We start from the raw sequence: 23489 nt of genomic DNA, 5'->3' as shown, positions 1-23489 counted from the left end.
GCGGTTACATTGACTTCACGACATTGTCATTATAGGTTTTCGAATTATGTGTGCAAGAAATTTAGCTTGTTGGTGATCAATGAATGCTGAGAGGTCTTCAGTGCGACAGATTCTATGAAGATTGTGATTGCTAATTTTGAATGCGTGATCGGTTCCCCTTCGAGTGTATAGCCTCCGTGTACCATTTTTCGCAAAAATTGTCTGTAGCAGACATCCAGGACGCTTCTTTGATTTTCCGAAAGAGACCATACACTGCAGCCATATGTGAGTCGACTTCGCACAAAGGCATTCAAAAATTTTATTCTTGTACCAATCCAAATTCTGAAGTTTCGAAGCAGGTATTTATAGGTTTGGAAAGCTGCATGAACCGAGCTGACCCTATTGTTGATTTCGGATATCCCCACATTCGTTTCGTTATAGTGAATCATGCACCCAAGGTATTTGAACGTTTTCACGTTTTCAATATCATGATTATGCAGAGAGCAGATTGAAGTTGGGTAAGTCAGTTCTTCATTGTGGTTAAATATTATAGTTTTTGTTTTCGACTCATTAATTTGTAATCCAAACTCAGTATAAGAACTTCTGATAGTAGTTTTAGACTTTCCTGAAGAGAAGTTGGGTCTTTAAAAAAGAATTCCAGATCGTCCGCATAGCCTGAGCCCATGTTGATAGCGGTGAGTTCGTGTCCCTTTTATTTTCTCGTGCATAGGCCGGTGTGGGGAAATGATACTGGCTGAAAGCGATATCGGCTAGTTTCGATCTGTGTAGGAAGACTCTCACGGCATAGTCCATATAAAGATTGAAGAGGATAGGGGATTCGGGTCCGCCCTGTCGAACTCCAGATTTTGTGGAAAAAGTTTGGTTAGGGTGGCTTTTCAGTTCGGTTGTTGTACATCAATATAGAGAGGCAAGTAAACTGATGATTTTTGTTCCCTTTTCCTCATCGATTCGATTTCGTAGCGACTGAATTAGCCAGGTTCTGTTGACGTGGTCGAACGCAGAGGAGAGATCGACAAACAAGGCATATATTTGTTTATCATTTTTTCAGCAATGATTTGAGACTGCTTCGTGACATAGGGCCTACATGCAGTGGGTGGTTCCCTTCCCTTTTCTAAAACCACATTGGAATTCGAGAATATGCTGGTTGTACCATCCTTCTATTCTTGATATGAATATTTGTATTAACAGTTTGCAGAATGCGCTTCCAACTTGAATAGCGCGATATGTCGATGGATCGGTTCTGCTTCCTTTGTTCTTCCATATGGCAGTTAGCTTGCTGTGGCCGAATGATTGGGGTAATCTTTCAATCTCCCATATTGTTTGGAACAATTCTGTAATTTTGTCCATGATCAATTTGGATGACGCCATTGCTCTCAAAATCTCCGGTGGTACGTCTGAACTGGATTTCTTACGCTTCAGCTTTTCAATAACTCGTACTTATACTTATACTTTAACTTCAAGTAGATTCTGCCTACTTAGTACTTACACTACTTCCTCAATTGGTATGTGTGGAACAGTATCCTGCCGGCCATCCGACAGTCGACGAGCATGTCCACATTCAAGTCGAAATACAAGCAATTACTACTAAATTAATACAGTCATTTCTCACGATTACCCGACCACGACTGACCTATCGATCTCGCTTCCCATGACATGCCGCCCTATTTCTTGTCGCTTTCTTTTTCTATACTATCTTCTTTACTTTCATTCAGTGTGCATGCCTCCTCTTTACATCGCCTAGGCCAAGGTGGGTGTCAGATTCCATAGACTACTCCTTGTCGCTTCGACATCTTCCTGTCTTTTCATTGTATCGCATTTTTTGTGGTGTATTGAACTGATAAAATTGCTAATAAACCTATGATGATGGTTACGGTTTAGAATACTTTTACTTGGCAGTTTATAGACAAAACTATGCTTGGAAAGCGCTACTTCTACTTGTACTTGAGTCGAAATTTACGACGTTACTTCTACGTGAGTGCCAATGATGACTACTTTGACTACCTCTGGTTATTTTTCATAACATTTTGAACGCAATGCCTATATTACTTCTAGAGTTCCAAATCTCACAGGGCCATGTATATTAGATAGGTTATGGTGCACATGAGGAAAATTTTATGACGTCACTGACCAAGGTCCGGACTTTGGAAATCAGGATAATATTATCAACTGTAGCAGGTCGTCGCGACTCGCGGGCGGGTTTGAGCGAGTTATTGCAAAACTTGAGGTCTGTATCGCTCCGCCGTTATTGTTTGCTTCGCTTTGATCTTCAATGGCTATTCAGTATTGTCGTAACAGTGTGTTCATTCAACTATTCAATCAGCAAGTAGCAATTAGTTGAAGAACATATTGTCTGATTTAATGATTTTCATTACATATATGCTATCATTTATTTTTATTTCAATATTGATGTTCCATAGCATGGAATCCATGGCACCCGCTACACGCGGCTATTGTTGACTATTATACTGGTTTTTCGTAACGAAAGCCGACAGGCTGGCAAACATACAAAAGACATTTTTGGCCACCAATACTGCTAAACTACATTTAGCACTATTAATGCTTACGGTAGTCTCTGGCTCTTCCCTCTTGACAGTGTAGTCAACATGAATACTATTTTGTCACTACTGCCTAATTTATATTGCCCTCTGCAGCTATACGTTATGTGTTGTAGGGGGACCGGGATGACTTGTATCTCTGATGAAATTGCACTGCTCAAGTCATTTCCATCGTTTCACAGTGGGTCTCTACTGATGGCGCTAGTCATGCTGTGCCGCAAAATCGCATCTGTCTGGATCATCTCGCGTAATTAATTGCAGAAAAGCTACCATGATTCCGCCCCGGGCTACAGCTGGATTTATTTATTTTGACAAAGCGTTTTCGGCAAAATTTTAATTCTGGAAGAGAACTTGTAATTGTTTACTGATCCTCTTATGCCCAATGCCAATTCTCTGTTCATAATCGAAATATTTTAGATCCTTCAACCGAATTCGCACTGTCAGTCATTGGTAGCATACTGCTGTTAGCATTTTGTGCTATTCCATATATTGTGTTGAATGCTGATACGTGTATGATCTTGTTTGAATCAGCCTTCTTGAAGTAATATCATTCCTTCAGTCACAACTCTGAAGTGCCAGATGTGTAGGAGAGGATTCTAATAATGATGTCACTAAAATCTTCCATTTAATTTCTCTCTCCTGGATATTTCTAGCTAATTAACTTGTCCTCAGTTCTATATAATACTGTGACAGGCTGACCGCTACGAAAAGGCCCCGTGGATATGCTCAGCTATTGCAGTTATCACTACTGTGGATGTACTTGGCTATTGCAGCTATCACTACTGTGGATATACTCTGCTATCCCAAGACACAACCACACACACACACACACACACACCCAAGACATGATGTCCCTAACACCACCACCCCTCCCCAGACACGATGTCCGAGTGGCAACACAGTTTAAATACCCCCTCCCCAGACACGATGTCCGAATGGCAACACAGTTCGAACATACCCCAGACATGATGTCCGAACACACCCCAGACACGTTTTCCGAGTTGCAGCACTGTCAAAACACACCCCGAGACACGATGTACGAGTGGCAACACACTCTTCCCAGCTCCGGATAAAAATATTGCCAAGATATCAGGTCTGAGGCATGTCGGACATCGTGTCTGGGGTGTGTTAGAACATCATGTCTGGGGTATGTTTGGACTGTGTTGCCTCTTCTACATCGTGTCTGGGTGCTGCGATAGCTGAGTATATCAACAGTAGTGGAAGTTGCGGTACTGCGGTAGCTGCGATAGCTGAGTACACCCACACGGCCCTACGAAAGTGTAATGTCACCAAAACCAGAAATCTTCATATTTTTTAGTCTATACATTTTGGTGTACTCTTGTATTGCAAATCACTTAGGTTATGCCTATTTTGGTGTACCAAGCTGAAACAATTTGGTAAATGTACGGATAAAATTGCATGATGACAAACTTTATGGTTCTTCCTTTATAATGTATCTTGAATACCACGTCCATGAAATTCAGTAATCAAACCAACTATAAAGTTCATCTTGTCTATGTACATTTAGTGCAAGATTTCCTAAACTGGGCTCCACGAACCCCTTTGAGGTCCGTGAACTCGTTTTAGGGGTCCGTGAAATGGCGATACGTCATCTAGAAACTACAAGAACAGATTATCCTTTGAGAATGACTTCGTGAATGGGTCTGTAGCTACCTTGTCTAGTCGTTAGTTATCGTATCTTGGGCATGGAATTGCTTAAATAGAGGTGATATTGATGTGATCACCTCGTAGTCATTGACTTCTGAAATTTTGGCGGCACGCGAAACCATCCGCGATTAGAAAAGTGAGAATAATCAAGTTGGAAGGCTGCAGAACTGAAGAATTGTAAAATGGCTGTATATAAATATTCTATGATTACTCGTTGAGTAACATACGTTAATGCTCATTTTTTTCTATCACCAGGATATAATACATGAGATGACATAGATATGATTACACCTTCTCACTGCTTGTCCGTATCTACAAGTTGCGGCGGATAGAGAATGCTGGCAGCGTCGGGATACACGTTAACTCTACCGTGATCTGGAACTGAGCCGTCATTGCCTCGTTAAGAAGCAATACATTCTCACCGCCGGGGTAGTCTGCCGACTTCTACATAATGTACGGCAACCATCAGCCTCACTCTTCCAATCCTAACTTGCCGATGGTGTCACAATTCGGAATGACCCCGGAACAATCATACGCCACTCCCATTCAGCCTGCCATTCCGACATCCTACCCGCAAAACACTTCGCAGCCGTGGCAGCATCCAAATTACAATTACACTAATCCATGTCATGTTGCAATGTACGATTACGAAGCCATCGCCGATGACGAACTAACGCTCCAGAGAGGCACACCAGTGGAAGTTATTTCCAAAGACTCCGTCGTGTCAGGCGATGAAGGATGGTGGACCGGTAAGGTTGCAGACAAAGTTGGGATATTCCCGAGCAATTATGTCAGCACGCAAAATATTGTGGGCATCGGGAAACAGCCCATGAGGAAAGTTTATAAGAAATTAGACGAGGAAGACTCGCCGTCAGAGCCTATGGAAGTAACAGTGGAGGAGATATTCGCTCAGGAAGATACATCTTTAAAAATGATCGATTTTAATGAACTCAAGTTGGAAGAGATTATCGGAGTCGGCGGTTTTGGTAAAGTCTATCACGGCTACTGGGGGCAGAAAGAAGTAGCCATCAAAGCCGCTAAAATCGACCCTGACGAGGAGATTACCAGCACGATACGAAACGTGGTGAAAGAGGCGCGACTCTTTTCGCTCTTGTCGCACGATAACATCATTTCGTTAGAAGGCGTGTGCTTGAAACAGCCAAACCTGTGTATTGTATTGGAATACGCGCAGGGCGGTGCTATAAATCGTTTTTTGACTGGTCGCAAACTGCCGCCGCAAATTCTCGTGGACTGGGCATTGCAAATAGCGGTCGGTATGAACTACCTGCATGAAGAGGCGGAAACCCATATAATTCATAGAGATCTCAAGTCGAGCAATGGTGAGTCCTCGTCCTTTTACGAGTATCTCTATCAGGGTTGTAATGACTTGAGTCACGATTTTCTGATGACTGGACTTGACTCGAGTCATTTTCTCAAAATACGAAAATGACGCGACTCAACTTTAGTCAATTTGTGTATTGACTCGACTTGGACTTGAGTCATTGCGCATGACTCGAACCAAGTCATATGACTTAAGACTGAGACCGACGTTTCATTGTTTCAAAATTACATAATTTTGAAAAATAGTAAGGTAACCTCAGTGTCGGAATTTCGTCTATTGGTACTGGTACTTGAAAATGCGACCAGAAACTGCTAAAAGTGAGGAAATGATATGCGAGCCATTCGATATCACCAAACAGTGTTATAAAATGTGGATTTAACAAGACTTTAACTGAAACCGAACCGTCAACACAATGACTTGGACTCGAGTCATAATACCATGACCCGTACTCGACCCTCTGTTCACTGACTTGGACCCGGACTTGACTCGGTGATGAATTGAAATTGACCTGATTTGCCTTGAGTCAAAACTATAAAAGTGAGATTGCATTGTGACTTGGAGACTTGTGACTTGGTTACAAGCCTGATCTCTCTCTCTATATATATATATATTGTTTCTTTTGAAAGTTTGATGATTGAAAATCAATGGTAAAACTCCTGAAGTACAATTTTGAAGAACAATATACAGCCCTAGTTATATTGGAACGCCTTGGCACAGGTAGGCTATTGTGCATTGTCATATCTCGTTGAATCCTTGGAGCATTTTTTCAACAATGTTTCATCTTGCGTGTTTATGGAAAACCATGAAACCATGATCAAGCCTGTTTCCTTGTGAGTCCTAAGTAGTGATCTGAGATGTTCATTGTTCGCTTTAGTCTGCACTGCAAATGAAGTTGATGCTCGAAATTTGCAATGTTATTTTGAGACACTAAGGATGACCCAAGTTTTATTCATTCTGAGATACAATGCTAATAGGATAGTTTCGCCATACTCACTGGTCATGGTATCACTTGTATGATATATCTCTATCTATGATGTTCCTAACCCCATTATGGTGAGTCTAATTTCAATTTTATTTGATCCTGCAACTTTGCAGATTGAAACCAGCCATTATGGAGACTATTGAGTCACTCAATAGTCAGGACACCAATAGCAATCAAGTAATCACTAAATCACAATAAACAATTACCATACTGCCTATCTAATTTAAATCTAGACAACAATCTCAACATTATCAGGGTGTGGATTAACTCAAAAACATAATTGAAACACATAGTATTATCACTTCTTCTTGTGTTGGTCAATTTTTTAAGTCCCAAAGTTTCAAAAGATGGTAGCTCATTGAAACATAGATGAATATGCAGGCAATACGGCAAAACATTTATATGGATGACGGCCTCTGCCTTCACTATCAAATTTTAGTCATTTTGTGCTGATGCTGATTATTTTCCTTATCTTTTGTCCTTGTACGTTTCCACCTCCATACGATACTTCATGCAGGAATTATTATTGCGTCTAAATCATGCCTGTACTGAAAGCCCAGTAGCCTGTTATGCTCAGTGGGCCATGAACCGACCTGACAACAATACTCCATGTTACATTGTAATTCATGTCACCTGGCTTTTTGATACCGGGCATTCCTTTTTGTTTGAAGAATTTCGTAAACCATACCGGTAGTTCAACAAGTAGGCTATTACCCCGACATATGGCATGAGTTTACTTGTGGCATTCTGGGTTGATTTCAACTTGTAAGTCACTTATTTTTTGGACGATTTATTCGAGTTATTAGTAGCGGTTACTGAAAAATAGTCTTAGGATGTGGGATCTTTTTGCATTTCTGCACTCTACTGTCGTCAGCTTTACAGCAATGAAGTCGGCAAACATTCTTTAGTAATGAAAAAAATAACAAATTTCTTCAGTTCCTGTTTTCCGTTTATGTCTTCTCATTAACCCGGTAACTTTTTGGAGCCATATGTTGAATTTGGAAACATGCGAAAACATAATCTCAACAAGAACTGTGGTTATCAAAATTTATCAATAGGGCATGACATCATTATCATTCACCCACAATGCTTCACATGCTCAGATCAGCTCTTTTTATTGTTATTGTATTGTTTCTATTCACTATGCATTGTTACGAAAAAGACTAGCGTATGACTCGTGATTAATGAAGCTCACGTTTTGTATGGCAGTGCTCATCAAGGAGCCAATTCTTCCCAACGACGACCTGAGAAATAAGACGATGAAGATCACAGATTTCGGACTCGCGAGGGAAATGTACAAGACGACAAAAATGAGTGCAGCGGGCACTTACGCGTGGATGGCTCCCGAGGTTATCAAGTCATCTACTTTCTCGAAAGCTAGTGACGTTTGGAGGTGGGTCATATTGGTTACTTGTATTCTTGAACGCTGTTAATCAATAAATGTGTAAGACTGTTATCGATGAATATCGCAATAGGATCATTTGGGCTACTACATTCAGTCACTTGTTTATTAATATTTTCACCGGTTCAAACCACCATAAGATTGCGATAAAATGAAAAGATAGAAAGGAGTTTAAAAGACTTGTTGTAGTTTTTCAATGAGACATCCACCTAGTCCTAGAACATTCATGTAAGAAGCATACTTATTGAATTGAAAGTAACCGAAAATAACATAAAAAGCGATGAAAACGCTCTGATATGTTCATTCTTTTTCAAATATCTCGTGGACCACAGTATGGATATTTTAAGTGTGCAGTACTATGGAACCTAACCTGCTAAGTTGAACACCGTCTGTGTGCAACTGGCCATGGTAGATTAAGACATGAAATGAATAAGATAGTATCTTTATGATAATGTTCCAAGAACTGGAGTGTGTCCAACCAAAACTACTCGCAAGTGACAATTTGCTGACCGCAATTGTACAGTTTTCGTATTGGTGCACTTGAAAACAACCAATTGAAGCGCATTGACGATACTTTGATATAGTAAACTATTGCTGTAGTAAATGACGTCGCTTGCTACTATACAGGTTTTTTAGATTCAGTGTTATGCTTGACTTGTTTCTTTGTTTATCCAACCCTGAAATTTCAGACAATGCTGAATTTCCGCAATATATCAAACTGTTATTCCTCCGCCTGTTCTACTTCCTTTGTTCCAAGTGTGATAGTGACACATGATATAAGCATATATTTGACATTGTAGTCGGGAGCGTGGATATCCTTCCTAAGGAGTAAACATGTTGTTTGGAATATTCCTGGTAGTTTTTCCTTCGATATGAGTAATTCTTTAGAGGTATATGTATGTACCTTTGAAAAGCTTCCTGGAGGTACAGAACTTCAATATAGAATTGAATAGTATATTCAATATTCATATTGAAATAAACCCGAATGTTTTCGGCTGACACTCGTCAGGGGTAACCGTCAGCAACTAGTTGAGAATTGGAAGGAACATTGTATATCAACAATTGTATCACTAAATATGACGTCACCAGCAATTGTATATACCTTTACATACCGTAGTAAAAGTAACCCTTCTCACTTTAGATTTGTCAATGCTTGCGTTTTCATGGAGAACGGTACAAATTTCACTTCCCTGCCTTAAACTACAATCTGTTCGAATATTGTTTAACCGAATGTTGCATTATTAGTCCATCAGGCACTACGGGAAATTTATTTGAGCTTGCAATGTCCCTTGAAACACTCTCGCTTGTTCAGTTACGGAGTATTATTGTGGGAGCTCCTGACCGGTGAGCAGCCGTATAAAGGAATAGATGGTCTCGCTGTCGCATATGGCGTCGCCGTGAACAAGCTCACTCTGCCAGTCCCGTCGACTTGTCCAGTTATATTCAAGGAACTGCTCGAACGTAAGTCCGAAATTCTTGTCGCGAGGTGCTAGCATTGATTTTTGCAGCCTTAAATTGAATTGAGATCTATGCCAGATACTTTGTTGCCGTGATTGATCGGTGCACCGGTTGCGTTGCGTGCGCTATTTTGAGATATTTTCCACAGTCGAATCAATCTCGAGATGAATCGAACACAGTTTTGCGGTTTTCGTAATCTTATTATTCTATATTTGGCGTCCTGTTTGAATTTTAAATTACCGATTATATTCGATAATTTCCTTGTTCCGTGGCAGGCTGCTGGCATTCCAACTCTCATGAGCGGCCGTCTTTTCGAACTATACTCAACGATCTTCAAGTGATTGCCAAGTCAGATTTTATCACTGTGCCAAACGAGTCGTTCCGTTCCATGCAGGATGACTGGAGGGAAGAAATACAAGCCATGTTTGATGACCTTCGCGCAAAGGAAAAGGTAGGATGACGCGTCTGTGTTCCTAACCTGCCGGTACACGTATGATACGCACACGGAAAAAATATAATGCTTAGAAAGCACTTTCTTTGACGTGAGTCACTTGACAAATTGAGAAAATTCGTAGAACAACAAACAATAATCGGATATCGACTGGCAAGGTTTTGTGTCATAGGTAGTTAAGGGGTGGAAATTTTTGTTTTTCAAACGTGATTTCCTGGTTGTATTAGTGTGTTGGCTGTGGTATTTTGCAATGCTCGACCAGTATATCTCATGCAGTAAACCTGTGTATATCATACTTCTGTAATTGCAATTGGCCAGTAGGAAGTCCCAGTTCTTCTCGAAATTTATATTCATTTAGTGTGATGCCTAGTGCAAATAGTTTAAGGTGCTGTCCAACCTTGTAGCTTGCCCACATAAATTGTGATGTTTGAGTTGCCCTCGGTGTATCCCTGGTACAGGCATCAATATAATACAGAATCTTTGGTTGGATAAAATATATAAAATATAACCGATTCACTCATCAGATAGCTTCAGCCGTTCGCCTAAAATCTTCCTTGCCTCAGTGTTCTTTGAAGTAGGGTTCTACCAATGTCCATTTGCAATTTGACTTTATGTTGTGATAATAATTCCTCACTGATGCACAGCAAAGGAGTGGTGTTAAGTTTCATCTCGATTCGGAATTCCTCACCAGTATGGGGAACCTGCTTTCCTCAGTACTGCTCATCTTGGCATTAGTCGTGGCTTAGTGGCAAAAGGTCATATAATTGTATTGAACGGGACATTTCCAAGTTATTTCTGTATAAAACCTATTTGTTGTTGGGAAATTTATGTGAAAAATCAATTCCGGTACCGTATTATAGATTGGATCAAATCCATACGGTTTGCTAAGGTTCGCGGGAAGAATTTGTCCACTCATATCCGAGTCTAGTATTGATTGATATAATGGCAGTCAATTTTTTAGAGTGTCCCAGCGAAAAATAATTATATAGCAGCCGTTGTTGTTGCTGTGCATTTTAACCTGACTATGACTGGCTAGAAATATTGGCAATGAAGTTTTATGCGTTTGTTTGTCTGCTTGGTTTTTATTCGCCCTCGTACAATGATATGAAAGTATAATGGATGGACGAAATCGAATCCCAGCCAATTTAAATCAGACGAATTTTTGGTGTTTTTAAATGATGCAAAATAAAATGCCGATGTGTTGAATGAACGCATGCAGATAATTGTTTTTTATATGCTGGTGCGCACCATCGCTTAAACTTCACGATACGGGTGTCTTGATTGAACACGAACAGCCCTACTGTAAACAAACATAGCTGTAATTGATCTTTGAGTGTGTGATCGGGTCGGTTAACACAGTTATTGGTAGCTGTCAATCAGAACCGCTTTTCTAAGTGAGGAAATACAAAAATCCCGCAATTCTATTAATACTTTCGATTCGCTTCGAATCATATGATTTGACATGTTTGATTTGAATCGATGATTTTTTATCGTCCATCCCGTAATATGGCATGTTGAATGGTAAAAAATTGTAGAGGACGAACACGAAGGCAATCGTCATTTTGCGTGGCGTCACCAACGAAGTTTTTGCTATTCTTGGGATTTTGCAAGCCTGCTATTGTCAGAGTTGGTCCTTAGCGAAGTGCTTAGACTTTTTCGATTTTTTGGCAAAACAAGGCCATCAACACTTACTTTATCTCTTGATTGGAAATTGCTACCAGTGCTTCTACATCTGCTCGAGTACAAACAATGACTCTTAGACTGCCTCGGCTAACAATCAGCTAATATAGGTATAGGCAAAACTAGGTCTTGAACTTTTTTACTTATACTATATTGATTAGTATATTCATATTTTCGGCTCACACTCATCAGGGGTATCGGGGTAAACGCCAGCAACTAGTAGAGAATTGGAAAGAACACTGTATATCAACAATCGTATATCACAAAATATGACGTCACCGGCATGAAGTGTCGAACAATCGAACTCTTTCTTAGTTGGTGTATTTTGATAAGAGTCGACTCCAAGGCACCCAAACGAGAGTGTGAACGGCCTCTCTCGTCAACACGAAATCTGTCATCCCGATAGCTTTTTGTGCAAACAGGATTATCTTTCCAATTCTCTACTAGTTGCTGACGATTACGCCTGACGAGTGTCATCCGAAAATATTCTGGTTTATTTCAATATGTGTATACTATTCAGTTGTATATTCTTGTAACTTCTGTACCTCCAAGAAGCTCTTCAAACTTTTTACTTATTGGAAAACGCATATTTTACTTCTACTTGTGTACCAACAATGACTCTTTTGACCGCCTCTGCTGACGATCCTGTTTTTAATGCAAAAATAGGCTTTGAATACGTTCTTTTTTGCTTGCCAATTGCTATTTCCCCTTCAACTCTATCCCTATCAGACCAATGACCTGATTAGTAACACTGGTATCCATGACTTACCATCTTGGCGCTCAGCATAACCGTGATAGTACGGAGGGGTGGTGCGAGACTTGAAAAGTTTTACAAGGCTATATCTGCACCTTCCTTGTCCAGCCGCATATGCCGCACAGATGGCGTGGATGTCATATCATGAATCGGTGTACACACCGCAACAATATCGAGGACAAAAACGAACAGCTTCTTATCCTATCCTGAACACTTACTTACTTGAAAATTGCCACCTTTACTACTACCCATGTAACGACATTGTTTTGATTGCCTCCGTTATCGAATCGTGTTTTTCGCTCTCAGGAATTGCGCTCTCGGGAAGAGGAGATCAACAGGACGAACCTGCAGCACAAACTGCGCGCCGAGTACCTGACCCGCGTGCAGCGCGAGCTGCAGGAACGCGAGGTGGGCATCGTCGAACGGGAGCTGAGAATCGCGATACACGAGTCCAGTCAGGAACGGCCGAAACCGGCAAAGAGAAGCGGGAAATTCCGACGGACCAAATTGGAGAAGCGCGGTTGGATCAGTGCGCCGACAGGTGGGCGTTTGCGGATGATTTACAAATACGGCGTTGAGGACAGGGTTGTGTAACTCGAAAATGTTCTGCTTTTCCAAATTGGATTAGAATTAGGATTACAGCTACACATTTTTTCAAAATTAGATTATAATTAAAATTACTGAATACTAGGGTTCAAAAATAACTTTTTTTTTTGGATTCCGGGGATTCAATGATTAAATTTTTAGGTTGCCTAAAAAATGTTGCACATCAAATTTCGCAGTTGAAATTTTTTAAATTCATTGAACAAAATTTTTGATATAATTTCAAAATTTTACTGTCAACCCCATGAAATTGGCAAGTTGCCTAAAAGAACGATGCATCACAATTTCTGCTCACTTCCTTCCGATTGAAAGTTTTGGATTTGCAAAAATAGCATTGAATGGTGGGTAATCGGAGAGTTATTGATGAAAAGCTAAAATAAATTTGCGTCTGCTGGTTGGAATTGCGCCAAATTTCTTTTGCGTCGTTTTGTAGACAACTCAACAATTACATGGGGTCGACAGTAAAATGTGACAAAAAAAATTGAGTCAAATTTGATGTGCAGCGTTTTTTAGCCAACCTAACGATTTTATCAGTGAATTCCCGGAATTCGGGAAAGAAGTTAATTTTAAACAAACCAACTGAATACGCATGAACTTGAATTAAATTTCGATTTGGAAAGAAAATCAACAAAAAACAAGTTAGCTCGTATCAAGTCATAGTTAATCCCCACCAATGAGCATGAAAACGGTGAATGTCTGTGCAGGTACACCAAGCTTGGCTCGAAACATTTCACAAATTAGATTAAAATTTGATCAGTGGCAACTCGCTCTAGTCAGACAGCTGAAATTATCTAATTGTCTAAATCTGGTTACGGAAGAATTGTACCGTGCGGAACGGTAGCTCTTGAAAATTCATGCTTTTTTACCTGCTAGCGCAGTCGATTGCAGCATTAATTTTTCTTTTTCACTCGCTCATCGCAAATGTGGAAATGTAGTGAACGGTCGCGGTACGCTGAATGTTAACACATACCGATGCTTATCACTTATCTATCTTTTGAAGATAAGGGACGAGGTTATCTGTGATATGACTGCTTCGTGGATATAACCGACTCTTCTTTTACCGTTCTTTTCGATATATCTTGCTGTATTCTGACCGAGCGACCCTCCAACCCGCAGGATTTCAACACAAAATATCCGTGCAAGCGCATCAAGAGTGGAACGACAAACACAAGACGGTTCTCGACGAGTTTCTCGAAAAGGAAGGCGGGAACAGTTACTTGCCGCCCGACCCTCCGCGCGTCAGATTGAAGACGATCAAAAGTAAGCCTTGATACCGGAGACTGGTTGGTTCCATGACGAGGCTCGATGTTGAGGCGAGATTAGTGAGACCAATCGATATCGTAATTTTGAGCCTTTATCAAACGTGTCTTATTGCAACCAGGACTTGGTATTAGTTGGAGTAATTTGACATATATATCCTATCTAAACATGGCTTATTTGCGATAAAACTACTACTGAGTAAAAAAAAACTTGAAAAACTTGCAGTTATTCTGGTCCTTGTACTTCATGGAATGCAACTTTTCTGCACTTTCTCCAATAAGCGACCCCTATGGTCCGCAAAACTCAATCCAAAAGTATTTGTAGTAGGAGGTATGACGTCGTCAAACAGGTTAATACGTATCTACCGCTGCTGACTGATATCGATACTTCTGCGGCAGCCAACATTTGCCCGATATATCAGCTGGGAAAACTGAGCTCCTGTATGATTGAATTCAAATTCAATTATTCGAGATACCATCGTACAATATTATTAAACGCCTGGATAGTTTGAACATGCCATCTCATCGAAAATATTGCCAGTTTATCAAAAATGATTTCATTTCTATCATAACTATGGCATAGCTATAACGCCCAGATCTAGACACAACTTACCAATGATGGAAGACTCTAGCTACTGTATTTCTTTCCCCTGTTGGTTAAAATATCGTATTTTATTATAGATTATGGAAATATAGAATCCGTTATAGTTTTGATTATGGTTTGAGGTGTACATTACCACTATCATCGAATCAGCGACAATGTAAACAGAATTGCCGCCAGTATTAGTGACTGGGGCTAATCTTGAATATCCTCTCATATATTGTGCTGTTTGGTCCGTTGTGGTGGTATGCAGCGACTATCCCTGATAACATAAACATCCAAGCCAAGTTGACTCAAGATATATTGTGCTTTTTGCATTTTTGCCACAAGAGATAAACTTCAGTTATTATCGATTACGATAGATCATTTTCACTATAATATATGGCTTACACTTGCCTAGATAAGGCAAACAATCATTGGTGGGTTTTGCAATCTGCAAGACTGCAGTAATATACCTAGCATCTCCACAAACAGTTACTTACATTCAATCTCATCAACTCGATCAGATTTTTGTGTTGGCTTCTCATACTTCGCTTTGTCGCAGAGCAGTAAAGCATCAATTCACAGCATTTAATGTAGACATAATACGAACTCGAACAGTCCAAACGACCGACACTTCATACTGGTGCTTTCATAGAGATTCATGATATTATTTTTAATATCCACACTTTCAGCGGCCTATATACTCATAGTATTGTTGTGATTTATGTTCTATCTCTTCAACAAATCAACCCGGGCATTGATTTATGAAAATTTATTCCTAAGTATATTGCCCCTAATCTGACAAAGTCACCTTCGGAGAATGCTTTCATCAGTTTAATTGCATCGCGCGAATGAAGCACTCCGCAAAATTTCATTAATTAAATACCATACTGCCATAGTATGGTCGATAAACCGTCGCTTTCTAAATTGTACTACACATATGTATAAACAGGTTCACTAGGTTTGAGCTGAGTAATGCCCTAAATCTTACCCGAACTTCGATTCAGATCCCAGCAAAGAGGACGCAGCCAAGCAGGCACATGCCGCGAGGTTATCCGACGTCGGTAAGTTTGCAGCACGTGGTATTCGATTTTGCGCAAAATGTAAAACAGTCATCGACGATGCCATTTATGACGAAAATATTTTCATGTGGGTTGCCTAGTTTAACGTCATCGGTTACTCTGGTGTATAATAATGATTGTTGTTTTGATACCGTAAATTGACATCATCCGTCACCTGATACATTGTGAGACATCAATTTTGTGACATTTTCTTCGTACATAATGATCAGCGGTTTCTATTATTTGCATCCGCTCGAGAGACGCATAGTACAATGCCACACACAAGGCACAATGCAATGTAATGAACGGAGAGGAAGATGTCGAAATGATCAATAGGGTGTCTCAATTCAACACCCTCCTCCGCTTGATGTATCAATTTTTTATCGTGATCTTTGTCCTGTCAATTTTAGACACTTTCATTGATTTTATTCGCCCTTCGCTGTGTCTATCTGTGGATTTTTTTATGTAAAAACGCAGTAAGAATAGCGACATAGGGGAAGGGAAGCTCAGATAATCCTCGGACACTCTGAAACGTGCTACTGCCGACACCTAAAAATGTCAGTTTGTTGTGCCAATGTTGGCGGATTAGCAAACTACCTCAAGTCTCCGATTTTGGCACAAATTTTGATGTCGAAATCACCAAATATCTCGCAATACCTGAACACAGTGCGAATAAATGGATGACTTTATGAACGTGTTTTGATTGGTTAGAAGTTGACATGGAATGACAATTTGTCAAAAAGGAGACTGACTGATTTGAGACCTTCGTAATATCCACAATAGATATTCATGTGAGATGTTTCCTTATATCGTTTTCATCGGATACCACCGGTACATAATGGAAAACAATTTCGCGCCGGTCATAATCTGAAATCACATTATCAAGTGACGTTCATTATACAATCTCGTATGAACCTCTATATTTCGGAATCTGAGTGCGGTCATTACACTGTTATAAATTCCTGACGACTATCGTATATCGACTGTTGCATACAGAGAATCCACCCTGCGTATAGTGCTCTTCTACTAATGAAACATTGTGGTTAATTCTGAAAGATTTCCAGTATCACAATCTCTTTTTAGCAGAATCATCACACAATGGAGGAACTACCAGAGTGATATCGGAAGAACCGAAATCGATGTTTTCAAGCCACGCGGAAGGTGAAAACACCTTTTAGCCGTGCCTTGTTTTATAAATTTTGCTATGTTATATAATGTTGTTTGTGAAGTTTGCTGTACCAGGCTGTCCCCGCGCAGAGAATAAGACACGCGTCTTTATGTTGTTGTGGCTGCGGGAATGGAACTTGTGTATGTGGGAACAGTCCTAAATGGGCCACTGCACTCTAAATATCAGCGCAGTTAAATCAAATTAGCTTTGGAAAATCAAGATTTTTTGAGATTTTCATATTCTATGTTTGTCACATTGTGTTCAAAATAGACATAAGGTATTGTGATTTCACTGTGACGATATGATGTGGTCTCAAATTGAAGTTGAATTTGTGTGAAAAACGTTTTGGCAGCAGTCATTTTACTCAGAAAGCCACCGTGTTCGAACTGCGGTTAGTTTTTCACGAAAGGTACCATTTCAATCCATCAATCTCTGTCGTATCGAAGTCGCGCAGTACCCCTTGAAAATTAGATGTTGGCCTCGAATATTATTATGTACACCTGCAATCTTTCATTCTCTCCCGTTTTGTCTTGCAACAGGTGGCTTTGCGGACGAGAGTTGTGTGACGGTCAGGGCGAATGCGCCGCCTGTACCGCCCGAGCTTTTCGACTCGAGTCAAGGAAGTGACGATCAGACGCCCAACCCCACCCCGGAAGGCAGCCGCGAGAACAGGTGCGGACTGACCCCTCCCATTGGTGGTACCGTTACCCCCAAGAAGAAAATGACAAGATGCAATTACCCCCTTTAAAAAAATACCAAATTACAGCTTGCGCTCAATTAATTGTAAAACAAAGTGACGTCATAATGCCTGTTGAAAATATCTATCCAATGTGAAGCTGTTTTTGTGGTATCCAATGGTCACATCTAGGCAAAGCGGAGAATAATAGACACCATCTCATGTAATTGTCAATCGCAAACTTATTTCGATATTTCGTTTTGAAAGATACTATTGCAAAAAATCTTATTTCACAGCAATAAGTTGAAGGAAAGTCAATCAGAACGTTCAAATGCCATTATGACGAAGATTGGTTATTCATTTTGAAGGCGAACCCAAAAGGTTTCCAATATCTTCCCCTTGTTTCTTCGAAGGCATTTTGATGATGTCAGACTTAATTTTTCTGACAAGACTAGACCTCTACACTTTTCAATACTAACAACTATATTTCTACGATATGGTTATTGCATTATAGCTGTAAACCTGAATTTAGATTCCACCTGTTGTCTTTCAATTTGCTGGCATGCGTAACAATATATGATTCGCACCACTGCGAAATAAATTGGACCTGCCTAGCACTATACTAACTACATTCGACCCTGATATTCATAATCACTAGTGGTTGATATGATGTCACAGCAGGCATGGTGTGTTAAGTGAAACAAACTATATACCAGCTCGCAAAAATCTATGTTAGCCTACATTCATATTAACGTTTGAAAATATTTCAGTGCAGCGTTTTAAGTTCGTAAAAATGTCAATTAGAATTACCCCCCGAAAAATGGTAAATTACCCCTTGGGGGTAATTACCCCCAGGTTAAGAACCACTGGCTTAGGCGGATGCACCTGTCATAATAGCCGTGTGAATTACTTCTACTCGAGTACTAACACTGAGTACTTTGACCCCTTCTGCTGCGTCAATTTGACTCCGGTATATATTTCCAGCCTGAGACGGGACGAACGCCGACTCCAAAAGCTGCTCATGAACATGACCGCGATCCTGGCCGCCGTGCCGTTCGGCAGGGACCTGCGCGAATTCGCCCAGATTTTGCCCGCCGCAGCCCCGGAAGACCCCACTCCAGGCGCCGGTCCGAAAGTGTCGAAACCCACCGGGGCGGATGGGGAGGGTTCGGGTGACCAAGTCGCCCGCCGGGACAGCCCGGCGCTTCGCGATGCCAGAGACGATTGCGTGGACAGTGAGCCTTCTTCGGCCGTGACTCAACTGTCCATCTCGGCTGACTCGTCCCCGGCTTTGGACCGTAGCGATCTGTCTTGCCGGGCGACGAACTCTAATATAAACACTGTTCCTGTCGCTGGTAAGTCAATGCGGAAGACAGACAGCGGTGGGTCTTTGACGACGCCGGTCCGGCAAAATTCGGACAAGTGCGTCAATGCCGGGTTCCATGCAGAGGAAGATTACGAGACGGTCAGGATGGACGTTAGTCCGAACCCTCGCGGTCTCTCAACAGGTATGTGCCTTTTTGCAAGGACCCGGGTGACCCGGTTCGGATTTTAGTATTTCAGCGAGCCATTCTGGATACGGAACTGCAGGATTCAACTGAATGTTTTCGGCTGACGCTGGGTCTCGACAAGCGTACAACATTCTTTTCAATTCTCTGTCAGTTTGCTGACGATTACCCCTGATGAGTGTCAGCCGGAAATATTTGGGTTTATTTCAATCTAAATATATTATTAATTGTTTATTGAAGTTCTGTACCCTCAAGAGCCTCTGCAAGAACTTGAGAACTACACGAAACAAAAATTTTCCCGTTGTTTGTTTATTTATTCGTTGAGAGCTTTTCGACTGACTCTCTCACCGGTGATACTGTGAAATTGCCAAAATTTCGAATACATCTATCGCATTACTGACACCGCTACCGATGAGAGTCTCTTGAAAAGGTTTTAATGAATAAATTACCAATAATAATATTTTGTATTCTGTAATCTGAATGGCTTGTTTCCATACTGGATTGAATCACTTGGGTACGGTAGCCCCGTTTTTGGACATGGTGGGTGTCTGATTGAAAAACTACTCCCGGTCATTTTGACACCTAAACTATATTTTCATTGTGTCGCAATCTTGTGGCGTTTTGAAATGAGAATGATATATAAGCGCACGAACGTCTCTGGTTCAACTTTGCCCACCCCCGTTCGCTATTGAAGACACGCCCGTCTGAGGATATTCATCGCTTTCCCGTCGTTCTTGCAGTGGCAGAGCGAAACGCGAACAGCGCCGTACAGTATCGGCAGAACGTGCGTTTAAACGAGAAGAAGCGCTCTTCGTGGGGACCGGCCGAGGCCCAGCTCTTGACGGACGGAGACATGAAATTCAAGAGGGGTCACAGAAGGACCCCGTCCGACGGCAGAGTGCCGATGCCGTCCTTGGATAACGCGGTCAGAGTGCTGGCGAACCGGAACGCAAATGCCAGGAGATGTGAGTAGGCTTGCGTTGTCGGTCGTTGCTATCCTGATAGGTATGGGCAAAATCGAGCATTCAAATAATTCTGATGATGACGTCACAATAAAATGAATGCTGTGGAAACTTCGAATGTGTACCTTTTATGCTCCCACATAGAATATAGTACCAGTTCTACATCACTTGAGAGATTATATGGTATTTTTTGATTGCACTTTTTGACCATGGTGTGGGTTAATCACGGCTTCACAAATATCTCGTATTCTCTAACGCAGTGTTTCTCTGTCTTGCGCAAATATTAACTATAGGCTAGTGATAAACAACAAAAGAATGACCTTTCTGGAAAATAACATCATACTATTTATTTGGAAATTATTCCAAAACATCTCTAAACCGCAATGTGGTCGTATCAGTAGGCTGTTGTCAATTTCGCGATTAAATGAGTTTGCGCAGTAGAATATTTCATCTCAGACGGCCATTCTGTTTACGCGAGTCCTGAAGTTTTAGCAGTTACGAAGCGAAACGGCTTCGTGATTTCTCTAATTTAACAAAATAGAAATTTTATTATCAACCGTTTTTGCAAATTTGGAGGTTTCATCGACCCCCCTGAAAATGCTTCGCGGACCCCCGGTTGAGAAGCACTGCTATAACGTGTGCAGCTCTGTACGACATGCATCGTATGCTGCGATACAACCAATCGAGGTATACAACCTTCCATAATGGGAAATACTATTGATACTGTAATTTTTCTTGATAAATTATCTTACAGTAGCTAGGAAGATTTTTGGGAGGAGAGAGTTTTCCGCCAAATACCACGTCTATAGCTAACCCCAATATCGATTCTTTAGTCGCTGAAGTGTTGTCAGCAATGTCAGGTATCGTGTGCAGCTCATAGTTCAAAATCGAATGAAAGTGAGGATCGTAACAGTTCTTGTTGTATTTGAATAATATTATAATTATAATAATAAAATATTATTTCGTTTGTGGTAATTACGCATGTTTCCCATGTCAGAATACACAGCTTTGTATTGACGTAAAGTTTTAAAAGCTTGGTGCTGAACTGTATGGCCTGTTTTTATCTCAATATTCAATTCATGCGACCCGCGGTCTCTATGAAATTTGGAAAGTGGCCCGCGAGCCGCTTTGAGTCGGCGGCCACTGCTTGGTGTAGAAGTAGCAATTTACGAGACATGACAAAACTGCTTTGAGCGGAAGTAGAAAGTGAAGGCATTGTGACGCGGGGGCTATTTCGGCCTGTCGTCTCGACAATTGAACGCATAAAATTGCAGGGTTGTAACCAAGTCACAAGGCTCCGAGTCACAAGCCAATCTCACTTTTATAGTGTTGACTCGAGTCAAGTCGAGTCACTTTCAATTCACCAACGAGTCAAGTCCGAGTCCAAGTCATCAAGCAGAGGTTCGAGTCCGAGTCATGGTATTATGACTCGAGTCCGAGTCCAAGTCATTGTGTTGACTGCTCAGTTTCCAGTTAAAATCTTGTTAAACCCACTTTAATAACTCTGTTTGGTGATATCAAATGGTTCGCATACTAATCTTCCTCACTTTTAGCAGTTGCTGGTCGCATTTTCAACTACTAGTAACAATAGACGAAATACCAATAGGACGATTATGTTACTATTCTTCGAAATTACAATGAAATGTCGGTCTTGACCGTCTGAGTCTCGAGTCATATGACTTGGTTCGAGTCATGCGCAATGACTGGAGTCCAAGTCGATTCAATTCACAGATTGACTCGAGTCGAGTCATTTCCGTATTTTTAGAAAATGACTCGAGTCAAGTCAAGTCATCAGAAAATCGTGACTCGAGTTGAGTCAAGACTAGAGTCATTGCAACCCTGTAAAATTGATCCAGGCATGTGACAAAACTGCTTTCTGCTTCATCAAATTCCAAAGTGTAAAATATAAGAAGCCTTGCATTAAAAAGTGTGCCAAGCCCTCGATATTGGCAACCGTATTTCAATTTACAAATCATTTCCCCGTTTCAGCACGCACGCCGGAAGCCAACCCCGAACTGTACCGCATCCCGGGACCCGCGCGTAAGAGCGACCAGCGCCGAAAAAGCGACCAGTCCCAGCTCGACACGTCCATGAAGCGTCCCAGCACGCTCGCGGTCACGCCCAGGCCGCGTCCCAACCCGAACACGAAGGGCACTGACCCGGGGAGAAACCCGGCCAAAGTGTCGCCCATGATGGGTGCGCCCGCCCCCAAGTTTCCATCTGTAGCTGAAAACGGAGTCCCGGCTTCCGGTAACTCGTCGATGAGTTTTATACCTCAACGCCCGGGACAGCATCAATTTCAGCCGGGGTATGGCGTCCCTGTCACCTCTCACGCCGCCACGCCTTACCCACTCATGAATAACGTTTCGACGAACCCCTGGTTTTTAAACCCCACCGGGGACGCCATCATGCCTGTTACAAACGCGCAATCAGCATTCGCCAACAACTCTTCCAAGTCACTGTTTCTACCTACCCCATCTCCCATGCGCCAGGCGACCCCGCAGGCTTATCGAGGGGCCGGCTGCTCACATTCCGGGAAGCCCACACTGCAGAACCAAGCCAGCCTTTTGGACCAAAATATGGGCGAGGAGGACGACTGCCACGACCCTCTGATGAGGTACAGCCCCAAAAAAGATCAGGGCCGGTTCGAATATCGACACTTTTTAGACTGATGGGCCTACTAGAGCTGGGTGAAATCGAGCGCATTAGGTTCTGAGTCGAGTGGTAGGTAGTCGTGTCTAGCATCACTCATAGCTAGGTAAGGGTAAAGCTGATATGGAAACATGATGACAAAAAAATAACGACAGGTCTACAGGTGACAAAAAAATAACGACAGGTCTACAGGTATTTTTTTGACCATAGCTATTTCATTATGCTTTATGGCCATGATTGAAGGCGACTTGACAGAAATATCATGTCCGCTAACCCTTGTAGTTTTGCGCTACCATTAACGTATTCTCTGATACGACGAAGAAAACAATACCAGTTGTGCACGAGATTAGAGACAGATTGGTGGTATCATTTCGATCATACCTATTTCATTGCACTTTACGACGACGACCTCAAAGGAATGTAGCTTTGTACTGGGTGTAACGTATTCTGTGATATGATCGATTGAGGATTCACAGTTTCCACGGTGCAAAAATAGTATTGGACGCAACGATTCTTGTTGGTAAAGTAACTCTTAATGGAAAAGGGCATATCATATCAGCTCAGTACTCGAAAAAAATCATGGCTGGCTACTCGACTCGTTACAACTAATGCTCTATTTGCCCAACCCTACTGCTTTTCACGGGTTCCGCGAGGGCTTTACTCCCACGCGCGACGAAATCAACGCTGCTGTTCCAAATTATGTTTACCGCGTACCGGTGCTTTGC

The 23489-nt window shown here is 41.5% G+C and overlaps 1 protein-coding gene across 2 annotated transcripts; it reads left to right on the top strand.

Annotated features, from left to right (window-relative positions):
- Window positions 1-3784: 3784 nt before the first annotated feature.
- LOC145458840 (mitogen-activated protein kinase kinase kinase 11-like) lies at window positions 3785-22924 on the top strand. Of its 2 annotated transcripts, none has more exons than XM_080337335.1 (12): window positions 3785-5563; window positions 7757-7940; window positions 9262-9410; window positions 9683-9858; window positions 12599-12833; window positions 14012-14155; window positions 15745-15801; window positions 16885-16959; window positions 17506-17638; window positions 18627-19150; window positions 19891-20115; window positions 22102-22924. In XM_080337335.1, exons 1-12 carry the CDS (start codon window positions 4675-4677, stop codon window positions 22782-22784), a joined length of 3474 nt encoding a protein of 1157 aa, XP_080193461.1. In that variant the 5' UTR covers window positions 3785-4674; the 3' UTR covers window positions 22785-22924. The 2 variants fall into 2 exon arrangements, with proteins under 2 accessions (XP_080193461.1, XP_080193460.1); XM_080337334.1 differs by having other exon boundaries at window positions 3786-5563; window positions 16882-16959.
- The last annotated feature ends 565 nt before the right edge of the window (window positions 22925-23489 follow it).

Source organism: Botryllus schlosseri, chromosome 16, assembly GCF_051294905.1.
Source record: "Botryllus schlosseri isolate E-star chromosome 16, Bs_hap1, whole genome shotgun sequence".
Classification (NCBI taxonomy): Eukaryota; Metazoa; Chordata; class Ascidiacea; order Stolidobranchia; family Styelidae; genus Botryllus; species Botryllus schlosseri.
The sequence above is the reverse complement of the archived record's forward strand: the minus strand, read 5'-3'. Positions and strand labels throughout refer to the sequence as shown.